Source organism: Suricata suricatta, chromosome 5, assembly GCF_006229205.1.
Source record: "Suricata suricatta isolate VVHF042 chromosome 5, meerkat_22Aug2017_6uvM2_HiC, whole genome shotgun sequence".
NCBI lineage: Eukaryota > Metazoa > Chordata > Mammalia > Carnivora > Herpestidae > Suricata > Suricata suricatta.
In genome coordinates, this window is record NC_043704.1 from 112,631,880 (window position 1) to 112,645,020 (window position 13,141).

The following is a 13,141-nucleotide window of genomic DNA, read 5'->3' on the forward strand; positions in this document are numbered from 1 at the left end:
CCCATTTTCCTGAGCAGTAAGAAAGATGAATTTATTTCTGTTATTATTTTTCAGAGAGATAGAAATAACAGGTATGAACTCTTGGAAGGAAAGCGTTATTGGAATTACTGCAGTAAACTCCCCAACAGTGCATTCTTGTTTTTTTCACCCACCAGCCTGTCTCTTTCTCTGTCCTTTTAGTGGCCCCTGCAATTTGAACAAAGCTTAGTGATAGTGAGCACAAAATAAGAACCTTGAATAAAGGGCTGATATATAAAGTCAGGACATTTGAGCAAGCACACCACATACTAGGCTGTAATATAAGCTCTTTTATTCACTGTTGGATGAAATTTGCCAGTTTCAGTTCCAACCCCCACAACCCCAACTTCCTTCTTAAAATTATGCTCAGGGTTAAGTCTTCAGTGTTCTAATACAGAGGAAAATGACTTATTTTAAAATGCAGTAAAAACACCGCATTCCTTTGGCACAGGATGAAGACCAGCTCAGCTCTTCAGCCCTGGATCATTGTCTATTGTTCTCCCAACAGTAAACCACTATTTCACACCAAGAGATTGTGAGCTGCAGTTCTGGCTGAGTCCTGGGCTTCTCATGAATATGAAGTAAAGAAAGGGCTCTGACCCGAAAGTGGTAGGTAATCTCGAAGAGGGGGGGAGAAAAAGGACAGGTAGGAAGAAAATTGGGCTTTATGTAATTCTGCACTCTTGAAATCTCCTGCAGGTTCTGAGCAGGGTAAAATGGGGTCTCGGAAATGTGGAGGCTGCCTAAGTGGTCTGCTGATTCCGCTTGCACTTTGGAGTATAATTGTGAATATATTACTGTATTTCCCAAATGGGCAAACTTCCTATGCATCCAGCAATAAACTCACCAACTACGTGTGGTATTTTGAAGGAATCTGTTTCTCAGGTGTCATGGTAAGTGTGACTTTGGAGACTTTGGATTACAAAAGGGGGTGTTTTTACTAAAAACTGTCTTGTTCCTAGCAGACATGATGACTAATGGAAAAGTCATTCTACTAATCCTGGGTTTGGGATTTGGAAGATGGTGGGGGGTGGAGGGGCAGGTAGTCCGTGAGGACTTGGGAGGGCAGCTTTGTTTTCAGTAAGCTGCCCATTTATGTCACTCGACAATGCAGGAAATTAGTCCTAATGAAAGTTTGTGGGACGTTGGCCTGTAGGAATATGTCCTCATGAACCCTGTATTCAGGTTTAAGCTATTTAATGTCCAGTGGCATTGCTCTTTTCCAGAATAGTTTCTGTCTGCCCTCACGATTTCTCTAGATTGGAGCGGTATTGAGACCGTGTGGAAGTAACAGAGATTTGGAGAGTCAGACAAATTTGCGTTCAGATATAGGCTCTGCCATTTGTGCCGTGAGACCTTGAGTAAGTTACTCAGCGTCTTTGAGCCTCAGTGTCCTGTTTGGAAAATGGGAGTAATGGCATTTATTTTTTAGGGTAATTGTGGGGATTCAATAAAATCTCATGAATGAAGGGTCCAGGATGGAGGCCGATATGTCGTAGGGAGCCAGTGAATATTGTGATTATAAATACTTGATGATGGGCCATATCATCATTAAACAATCTGATATTTTACCCCTAATAATGGAGCATGTTTTTGAAAACTAAATTGAATTATTTACAGTGAGAATCCATGAATGTTTTTCTGATGACTTTGTGCTCTTTAAAAACAAGCTGACAGTAATCATGCTGGCAACTTAGAGGAAAAAAACACTTTTCCTGATCATGTCATTTCTAAAAACAGCACATTGTCACTGTAAGCTTATCATATCTCCAATAACATAAAAGAAAGTGTACTATAATTTATCTTTACATCTTTGTGGGTGTTTTTTTATTATAGTCTTTAAATAGCTAAGATGAAAGGCAGTTTTCATTTAGTTACTATTTTGCATAGTTACTTAAAGTTGCTATGTGATAGGTACATAATGAATGTTTGGTGATCAGACTTTAAATAGATGCAAAGCTTTTGGAGAAGGTTTTGATATGCTATATTAAGATCAATAAAAATGCCTGAAAATTCATTCTGAGGAAATAGTCCATAATAAGGAAAGAGATGCACAGATATTTCTAGCAGCATTATTTACAATAGTAAATAATTTATTTATAATAGTAAATAAATAAATAGTGAATATGCCATGCACTCTAGCATAGAATTGGCCAGGTAAATTGTGGTACATTCACTTCATATGGTGATGAAAATTATAATTATAAAGATGTAATAACATGAAAAATGCATATTATTTGGTGCTAGGCAAAAAAATGATACAAAAATTGTGAACAAATTACTATTGCAACTATGTAAAATATACATGTGTGGTAAAACACAGAGTAAATACATAAAAACATGTGAGGGTGGTGGGATCTGGGGTAATTTTCCTTTATTATGCTTGAGCCCTGTATTTCAGTTATAGTTTTTTTTTTAATTTTTTTAATGTTTTATTTATTTTTGATACAGAGAGAGACAGAGCATGAGAGGGGGAGGGGCAGAGAGAGAAAGACACAGAACCGGAAGCAGGCTCTAGGGTCTGAGCTAGCTGTCAGCACAGAGCCTGACGTGGGGCCCGAACCCACCAACATGAGATCTGACCTGAGCCAAAGTCGGAGGCTTAACCGACTGAGCCACCCAGGTGCCCCCAGTTATAGTTTTACAATGAAAAAAGAAAGCAGTTTCTCTTTCAACACAGGGAATGCCTGTGTTTCTCTTTTGACACAAGACCCCAGGGTCTAGGTCTAATGATTTCTACTAATATTAGAATGAAGCCTGTTACTGCATCTGATGTACATGCCTTCTCTCATCATTGTTTTCCTCAATATATAATTGTAATAAATGGACCAGTTGCAAGGCATTAATAAAATTAAACCAGAAAGCGCTAAAATCTGTGATATCTAATGCTGTTGAAAGGAGGAGAATATAGGACTCTGTTGTTTATATTCCATGTAAAATTTTAAATTTGGAAAAGAAGTTGTTCTCTATTTTCCATGTTGAAAGAATTCTCGAAAAACATTATTGTTACTGCATTGAATCCTTTCAGGAGAAAGAAGAGGAATATAGACAAATAAAAAAAACAGACAAATGAAAGCTGAAGGAATTTGGAAACTGGAAATGTTGAATATACATAGTAAAATAACAATGAACTCAGCTTCAAGATTCAGTCCTGAGCATGGAGAGTGCAGGATAAGTGGAGAATTTGCCAAAAGCAATTCACGGTCCACACCAATCCCAAACCAGGAACTGTAACAATAAAGAAATCCATGTTCTTTCCAGAACTTAAGCCTTTGTCTTAAGATACCAAGAAAGGGAAATAGAATACATCAAACTCTCCCAGCCTGTTGGCTTGATAGAGACAAAGCACACTCGAAGATTTGAACCTTAGATATGGTTTGAATGCTTGGGGAAATTAAACTGACTTTACTTTGAATTAAGACATGTGGTTTCAATTTCTTTTCTTTTTTAAAAAATTTTTTAATGTTTATTTTTGAAAGCGAGAGAGGCAGAGCATGAGCTGGGGGGAGGGGCAGATAGAGAGAGGGAGACATAGAATCCAAAGCAGGCTCCAGGCTCCAGCTGTCAGCGTAGAGCCTGATGTGGGGATTGAACCCACAAACCATAAGATCATGACCTGAGCAGAAGTCTGACGCTTAACAGACCACCCAGGCATCCCAAGACATGTAGTTTCAGATTAAACATGCCTCTCATCTATATTCCCAGAGGGCAGTAAATGGAGAGAGGCTGGCAAACAGCAGAGTCTGGGGAATGATTTTCCTTTGACCTCCACAACTGAGTCAGTGAGAAATACAAGTTTGCTGCCCTGGGATGGTATTCCCATGTCCATACCATCTGCTGCGTAATCACTAGCTTTTGATTACTGATAACCAGGATAATAATAGCTAACATTTATGAATCACTTACTGTAAATCAAGTGCTATGTTCAAAATTTTACATACATTCCCTCATAACGACCCAAAGAAGTGAGTCCTCAGAACCATTTTACAGGGAAGGACTCTCTATTTTGCACTGTTAGAAAACGGCAGACCTGGGATTTGAACCCAGGTCCACTTGGCCCCAGAGTCCCTGCTCTGAATCACTGTGCTCTGATTATGACTAGTATTCCATTTCTGATATCTCCTCTCTTTCCTACTACAGATGCTTCTAGTAGCAGTAGTTCTTCTTGTCCTGGAGAATGATAACAACTGTAGATGTTGCCAGAGTGAGAACTGCAGCAAAAAATACATGGTAAGAGCGCTAGTACTTTGAGGATGGTGGAGGGAGCCCTGGCTCACTCAGAAACATGAAAGTATTGACACTATTATATTGATCGTTTCCGTTCAGAGCCTAAGAGTTTCCCTTAAAAAACTTATCTTCCGTTTTGTTTACAGATGGATTGGTGTACTTCGAATTGCTTTTAGCACCACATTTCTAGTTCCATAAAGACTAGATTTGTAGGACTAGGAGGGCTGGTTTTTAATTCCTCAAGGAATTGGGTCACAGCCTGAATGATATCAAGGGACTGGCCTACCCATCCAACTATGTTATCTTCAATTTGCTTCTTTACATCAGGGAGAAGATTTTCAACTAAGATGAAAGTAAATAATTTTTTATATTCTAGATTTATAGTGGCGTATCTTTCTAATATTTTCATAATTATTTCACAAAGTCTTCAGGATCCTTTCTTCCTTCTGAGTACAGGGCTCCATTTCAGCTTAGGAAAGATGGCCTTGATTTTAAAAGTCTATCAGAATCTGTATATGAATTTTCAATTTGGCCAACTTCTGACCATAGAGCCCCTTAAAAAATTGTTTCAAATATTTAAATCAAAAGTAAGTATCAAGTGACTCAAAACCAAACCAGTACTTAACCATGAATGCAAAAGATGTCCCCAAAGAGGATGTAAAAGATGCAGTCCTCTCAAGATCCAAAACCACTTCCAAAGATAGCAGAGGAAAGACATAGACAGCTCCTGAGAGCTGGTGACAGTTGGTAGGATGCTAGCCATAAGTGGGGTGCAACCTAATGTCTATATGGCATATTCTTCGGGGCCCAATCTGACAGTTGGCTGCTTCCAAGAACTGACACCCACTCACTGACACTCACTGACACTCCAAGTCAGAAGCCAGGGCGAATTCTCAGAGCTCAAATAAGAGACAAACAGGAAAGTGATAGCAGTTCCTGGGAGGGAAAGGATTAATAACCAACGGATGACTTGACCAAATTTTAACCAGAGTTACAATCCAAAAAACCGATTTTTACAATGTTTTTCTCCTGCCAATCTGAATCTGAAAAGGAAAAGATTCTCAGCACCTACTTGACCAGTCCTCCACAGGCTGGGATCCAAGCAACTGACATGGCAAGAATTCTTCTGTGGTTATTGTCAGAGATCCAGGATCTCTAACTGTAGCTCCTGTACCAAGCAACGTGTCCCTGGCCAATGTGCCCCATGTTGGGTGCCAGAAACTGTAGGGGAGAAAAAAGTTTTACTCAGCTCTCCTGGGGTTTCCTGTCTCAGTCTAAAAATTAAACTGATAAAGACAGATTGACAAGACAAAGGCATACACATTTTAGTAAATTTTTATGTGTACATAGGAGCCTTCATGAGAGATTGAAGACCTGAAGGAGTCAGAGTAGAAAGTTTCTATGCCATTTAGACAAAGGAACAGCAATGAATTTATGAAGAATTGGCAGCAGTGGGGGGTTTGGGCTAGGGGTAGTAAATGGTGAAGAATTAACTAGGAAGATAAGGTTTAGTTTATCAAGGTTTGTTTATACAGGTCTCTTGGCCCCAAATTCGCAGTCTCTGCTGATAAGAATGTCTTCCTTCCTCCCGGAACAGAGAGGGTAACATGCACATGGCAGTTTTATGATCTGTTTCAGAGAAGAAGGGCAGAGTGATTGGGAGGGGTCAGAGTGACCATCCTGCTTCTGCCATTTTCTTGAACTCCCTTCAGTTTAAGATACTCACTTAAACTATGGCTAAGGTGCCATATTTTGGGCGTGACCTGAACCCCATTAACTTATTGTTTGCTCTTCATTCTTCCATGGAGCCTCATTTTCTGCCAAAGCCCTGTAGGTTGTTATCGCTGGAAACAAGTCTCAGCTAAATCAAGGCACTTGGAATAATAGATAACATTTTAATTATATTTACACTTGTAAAATAATTTTGATATCCACTGTGTCCTTTAATTTTGAAACAGTCCTGTTATAGAGGTACTATCATCATCTAAATAATTTACATTTTCTAGAAGATGAAACTGTTACTCAGATTCTTATTCTGGCTTTATTTTGAGGCTTTTCTGGATTGTGCAATGGTATCCACTCATTAGATTATAATTTATATATGTACACAAACATATGTGTTATTCTATAGTTGCCAGGTTCCCCAAATGAAATAATTCTTCACTGATCTTTCCAATGAGCTGCTTAAGAGCACATTTGGTAAACAAGGAGCTCAATCTTTTCAAAACATCCTTCTTCCTTTTTGGAAAATTGCATCGGCGAATAGGTAAATTTTCTTTACAAAGTATAATGAACAGTAATCTACTGTTTAAAAAAAAGGTAGATGTGTTTATCACATCCCATGATGGGGCAACATTCTATTGAGATCAATGTGAAAAATATAATTTGAAAGATCTTTTAATTGTATGTGAAGATATCAATGAAATAATAACAAATAGGCAAAAAGCAGAAGTGTTCTTTTCTTCTTTGTGTTTTTAAAGTATATTTTTCTGATTTTACATAATGAGCATGTATTAATGTTATTAATCAGTAATATAATGCTAAATTATTTGAAATATATATGATTTGAGATTACATTTGTTCCACAAAAAAAAAAAATCACAGGGTTATTGTTCTCAGTTTTTCTGGTTTCAGTTTTTGAATTTATTATCAACTACTCTCTGCTCTCACTTGAAAGCAACATTTTTAAAGCTAGATTAAATTGTCTCCCAAACCAAACTCCCCTTCTTGGCATCCCTATTTCTGTCCTTTTTGTTCACGTCCCAAACTCTGGAATTTTTCTTCAGTCCATCTCCAGCTACCTGTTTCTGTCCCAATGTCTTGTTCAGTGCATCTCTTGGTCACCTCAGTTTAAAGTTGCCTCCACAGGGAATCCTTATCTTGGACTCTCTCACTTCCAGCTAGCATGCCGTCCCTGCCAGAGCCGTCCTTCAAAATTACATATTTGCTCATGACCCTTCCTTGCTCAAAACTCAAGCACATGGCTTGTTGGAAAAAGAGCTATTTTGGGTCTTTATCAATTCAAAATGAAGTTGGTACATTTTGTTCCAGGAAGCAAGGAGGTGTTCAAGGAATGACAGGGGTATCTTAAAGGTACAGGAATTGTCTTAACAGGATGTTTCCACTGGCCATATTTGGACCAAATGAGCATCTAAAAGAATAAAAACAGTTATGAATTATAACATGTTGAACTACAAAATCCATGAGTCCACAGTAATGGTAAGTTAAACATGCAGAAGAAATGCTAGAATTAGAGAAGCAGCACCCTGCAGTCAGTCATTGTGATAATTGGTCATCAGTGGCTATGAGGATCCTCAGTGGGTGGTAAACCCATTAGTTGAAATGTCCTTAGGGAATGACACAGTTTCAAAGTATTACCCTACAAATTGTTTTCTAAATGCAAAGTGGCATATGTTATAGATCTGAAAAACATCACCTCAACATCATCAGTCAACAAAAGCATCACCAACAGCAGTGAGAAGCCCATAATGTATGCACATCCATCAGGTGTTCTTGACAAAACGTTGAACCTAAGTCCGGTTGTAAGGAGTGGGATATTCTGTAAGACAACTGGCGGGGATCCTTCAAAACAGTTTAATATTCTGAAACACTCAAAGGCGGTAAGACTAAGTAGATTAAAGGAAACTAAAGAGATGTAACCCTGTACATAAACCTTCATTGGGTCCTGTACAAAAAAAACACAAAAAATGGTTGTAAAATAATAGAATATCTTTATTTGGGGGAGATGTACCTGATGTGTTTAGGTGTGAGATATCACAATGTCTACAACCTAGTTTCAAGGGGTACAGCAACAAAAATGTATAAATAAGTAAATATATGTGCGTGTATATATGCATACACATACAGAGAAAGAGAGCAAGCAAAAATGGTAAAATATTCACAGAAGGTGAGTCTAGATAAAGAGTATACAGAGGTACATTGATTATACATTCAGCCTTTTGGTAGATTTGAAAAAAAATGAAATGCTACTGGATATAACAAGTTGCACTCATTTTGTAAGCCACTCAAGGGTCAGGTCATGTCCAGTAACATCATTTCCCCAGCATTAGCATCCCATGTCAATCTGGTCTTCATAAACTGCTCCCCTCTGATGCTCTGTAGAAGCCCTCTCTTAGATCAGACCAGTCTGCTTACCCTTAAGACTCTGTTTATACCCATCTGTTCATGAACACTGCTCATTCCCTCTACTCAAATGAAAACACCTTCCTCCCCATCAATACCATCCTCACTTGAACATAAATACGGTCACCTAGGGTGACACCTGCTATTTCCCCCTCATGTTTATGTAAATGAAGATATCCACATACCATCTTCATATGAGAAAAGCAAAGGTCATAACTTACGATTCTTAGAGAATCCACCCTCCCTAGAAAATAACATCTTCAATAAAGAAATATAGCTTGATGGATACACACCTTCACTGCATTAATGTATGATCATTTTGATATTGAAATTTTAGAAGAAAGGAACAAATTTAGTAAATTAACCAGTTTCCTCTGTGGAACTCCCAACAAAAAGTCATTTTAAAAATGTATTTTAAATATCAGGTGGGTTTGGATTAAATGTTTCCATTTTTATGTGGACATTTGTTATTACACAGTCTGCAGTAGGCATGGAATCTGGTAATTTATCCACAATATCTCCTTGTCTCATTCTATAGCATTGACCTTCTTCTTCTATGTTTAATTTAGACACTGCTATCAATGATTTTTTCTGCCCTTGGAATTGCTTTCTCTGGATACTGCCTGGTCATATCTGCTCTGGGCCTTGTTCAGGGTCCGTACTGCCGCACTCTCGATGGCTGGGAATATGCCTTTGAAGGCACTGCTGGACGGTAAGGAATAATTCTTTAAATCAAGAGGCTCAGAACACCTGGCTTCGTGCTTCTGCTCACTTTCCATGAACACTCTGGGGTTCTGTGTGAGTATGTTAGTGCAGAATTTCCCTATTAATAATATTCAGACCAATTTCCTCTTACACAAATCTCTGGTTAAATGGTGGATTTTTTGTTTTTTTGGGGTTTTTTCTTTGACAGTCTTTTATTGTCATATGCATTCACTATTTTGAGGCTGATGTGGAGATATCCAGATGAAAGTATGTTTTTCCCATATTTCAGAACAAAGCTTTGTGGTTATTGTGGTCTGGCAACTGCTGGAGCCTGGGACTTGAGTGGTTCTAGCAACTCAGTCTTGTTTTATGGCCAATTTGGATGTGTGGTCAGTTACAGATGGGAAGGGGCTTGGCTGGGAGAGAACCACAGTGCCCATGGATGGTGTTACACAGGCTGTGCCATCAAGAAAAACATAGAGATGGAACATAGAACGAGGCAGGGTGAGCACCAAAGATCAGAATGAGATATAGGGATATGACAGGTGCAGGAGTTTATGGCCTGAACAGTCTCAGCCACCAGAGCTTGCCAATGCACTTACTACACAAAAGATAAACAGTACCATAGTCCAGGAGAAAAATCAAAACCCTGTGTCTAGCATGAACTCAGCCTTGTCCCTGACAGCCCAGGCTAACTTCTGGACTTTTAGGGAACGAACAATCTTCACCTTTCTTGGTATTGACACATGGTGCCTTTTATTACTAGTGAACTCGTCAGTATATGTTTGCCTTCTAACTGAACTAAAAATGTCTCTGAGGCAGGCAGCATGTTTGAATAAGCACAGCCCAATGCTATGCATACTATATCTCCCCCCATATTTATATGAATGGTTTATATATATATCTGAATGATTTAGAAATCATGATTTATATATATATATCTGAATGATTTTTAATGGATTAATTCACATTTAATAATAATATGTATTTCAATCATATATATTAATTTCCCAAACATACAAACATCTGTAGCTTTCTTACTTGGACCAGTGTTTTAGGCTTGGCCATGAGTCTTGTTGACCATATCCCTCCTCTCTGTCAGTTTCCTTACAGATTCCAGCATATGGATTCAGTGCCTGGAACCTGCACATGTAGTGGAGTGGAACATCATTTTATTTTCCATTCTCATAGCTCTCAGTGGGCTTCAGGTGATCGTTTGCCTCATCAGAGTAGGCGCCCAGTTATCCAAGATACTGTGTGGAAACTATTCAGTCATCGTCCAGGTAATAGATCGCCAGTGGCACTTGAACCTCTTCCATTTTACCCCCACTGCCCAAGATTCAGTGACTTGTTGACAGGTTTTAAGACTCCCATCATTTTGTTTCCATTCCTACTGCCTTCAACCTTACTCAAGGTCTAATATCTCAATTTTTTAAATATATTCCAATATGTCTGTTGGCTTGCCTATGTAAAATGAATCAATGGAATAGTTAGAAAATCTGCTCTCAGGGTTCAGTGGTGAAAACAGCAGAAGTGTTTTACATGAGCAACATTTCAGTGTTCTGTGTAGAAATAAGCCAAAGCACAGAGAAGTCTTACTATCTATTGAAATTTTCCCGGTGGAAATATACTGAAGGCTCACAACATTATCCCACTGAGATCATTTCTCTTCTGAATGCTGCTACCTTAACTAATAATCATTCTTTATACTGAATTATTAGCAACTGATTTTAAAAGAGCTGAATCTTCTTTTATCCCTTCAAAACTTGCTTCTACTTCATCTAGTAAAATACTGATGTTAATTTAGTTTGGTTGAAACTACTAAAACTATTCAACAGGTTCTGAGTGAACAGAAATCATGAGTGAGTTATGTCTTACTTAGCATCTATTTAATAATCTATTTAAGAATAGATATTTTTCAAATTCATCATGTTTTAAATATGAAGTATAATTTTAAGTTGCTACCTGGGTTATGGATCATTAATCAAGCCAGATTTACTATTTTACTCTTTTTCTTTTTCTTTTTTTTATAGCCTGGAATCATTTGAATGAGGACATGAATGTTTTCCATTATCAAGATATGCCATCTGTTTGTCTCATACCTACTGTAGAGACTTAAGGGCAATATTCCAGTGATAGTGTTTTCTCCATTTGGTGTTTACTGTGCCTGCTTATGAAATTTACGTCTTCACTAAATATGCCAACTATGCTACCTTTCCATTCAAAATATTTTTTTAAGCGATATGTGTCAGGATCTTCAGAAATTTCTAAACCCTTTGGTCAAACAAATTCATTTCCAATAGTTCATACTATGGAAATAAATAAGAATAGAAGATAAAACTTTATCCAAATATATATAATACAAATATTATTTGATATTCTGGAAAATTAGAAATACCCATAAGTCTAACTTTAGGCCTAGAGGTTGGAGGTCCTGGACTCACTATTTTCTTTCATGTGGTGAAAAGTTATTTGCTCTGGCTGCAGACTGAACTCCACACAGCCTACTTGGGCTCCCAACCTAATTAATGGTCACATTGAACATTCTGGCGCATGGTGGAGAAAAGGTCCCAGATCTTTACTTCTAGGTATTATGTTTATAAATAAAATGTTCTGGTGCTCAAAAAAAAAACAACTAACTTTAGGGGAAGAATTAAATAAAGAGTAGCACATTAGTATTAGTCTTGTACAGTCATTACAAATTATGTTATACAGTCATTAAAAATTATATTTTTAAGATGATGAATACTATTAATTTAAAACGCAGATTATAAATTCATGTTTACAGTATACATTAACCATCTAAAATTAACACCAAATAATCAAAATTTACAATAAAAACTAAATCTAGAAGGATTTTCAGAAAAATGTTAGCTGTCACTGACTTGGATCATAGGTGACCCTTCCTACTTTTCTATATTTTCCAAATTTTCTTTATTATGTTTTATAATTAAAACACATTTTAAAATTCATATTTTTACTATTGAGATTATTGATTTTCCCCAATCTTTAAAGATATATGCTTTTTCAATATGTTTTCCTACCTTGAATATCTATAAATATCATAAAAAAACATAAATAATGTTCAGTAAGGAAACTTGTGAGATAGATAAGACAAAAGTTTTGTATAAACTTGTATAATCATACTGAACTGTTAGCCTCATTTTCTCACTCCTGATGAGTTGGTAGACTACAAGAGGTAGTCTTGAAATAAATAAATGATCAGTTGAGGACATGCTCAACAGGTTAAAGAAAGTGACCACTGACCAGTTGATACCTATATTATGGGCAGTTACCACTACTTGTACTTATAGAAAAAATTTTAAGTAAAACATTTAGAAACTTTCTACCTGTACTTACCATGACCTTTTTGACATCAGAAGCCATGTTTTATATTTCTCATCACCCACTGGACATAGCATAAAGTGGGCATAGAAAACACTCATTGTTGGATATTCATGCCAGGCCCTTCTGCTTTTCATGGCTATTCTGCTGAGCACCTGTCTCCAACATAGGCCCACCAGGCCATAACACTTCTGCCGCTTCCGATTGCTCTCCTCTATGAACACTGTCAACAATACTCTGTCAACAGTTGTTCTGTGCCAAAGCTGGACAGTAGCCTGGGGGAAAGGGGGAAATGCTTCTCTCATTGGTGCCTGCTCTGCCTACATCCTCCTTTGAGGGCAGCCGCCCTGTCCACAGCCTTTGCTGAGGTAAGTAAGCATCTTGAAAGCAAGCCAGGTTGTATATCAGATGACCTCCATACCCTGGACCCAGCTGAAGGAACTGGGATGGGCACCTAAGCCATGGGCAACCTATTTCACCCTACTAGCCCTGACTGAGCCGAGAGTGAAACAGTATCCAAATGAGATTGGTGGTCATCCTCACTTGAGAATATCAACTAGGAAGCCAAGAATGAAGGAACCCAGTCATCGTCAGGAAGATAATTAAAGGATTAGAAAGGATGCCAAAATACATACAGTATCTGATTACTCCACCAGGCCCATAAACTTGTCATATGCAGCACCCTCTTTTCTTAGGTCTCCCA

The 13,141-nt window shown here is 37.8% G+C and overlaps 1 protein-coding gene across 1 annotated transcript; it reads left to right on the forward strand.

The window, feature by feature from the left end:
* Positions 1 to 535: 535 nt before the first annotated feature.
* On the forward strand, positions 536 to 12,352 carry TM4SF18 (transmembrane 4 L six family member 18). Its single transcript, XM_029940073.1, has 6 exons — positions 536 to 627; positions 718 to 911; positions 4,159 to 4,248; positions 8,958 to 9,100; positions 10,196 to 10,376; positions 11,127 to 12,352. Exons 2-6 carry the CDS (start codon positions 735 to 737, stop codon positions 11,139 to 11,141), a joined length of 606 nt encoding a protein of 201 aa, XP_029795933.1. The 5' UTR covers positions 536 to 627; positions 718 to 734; the 3' UTR covers positions 11,142 to 12,352.
* Positions 12,353 to 13,141: the final 789 nt, after the last annotated feature.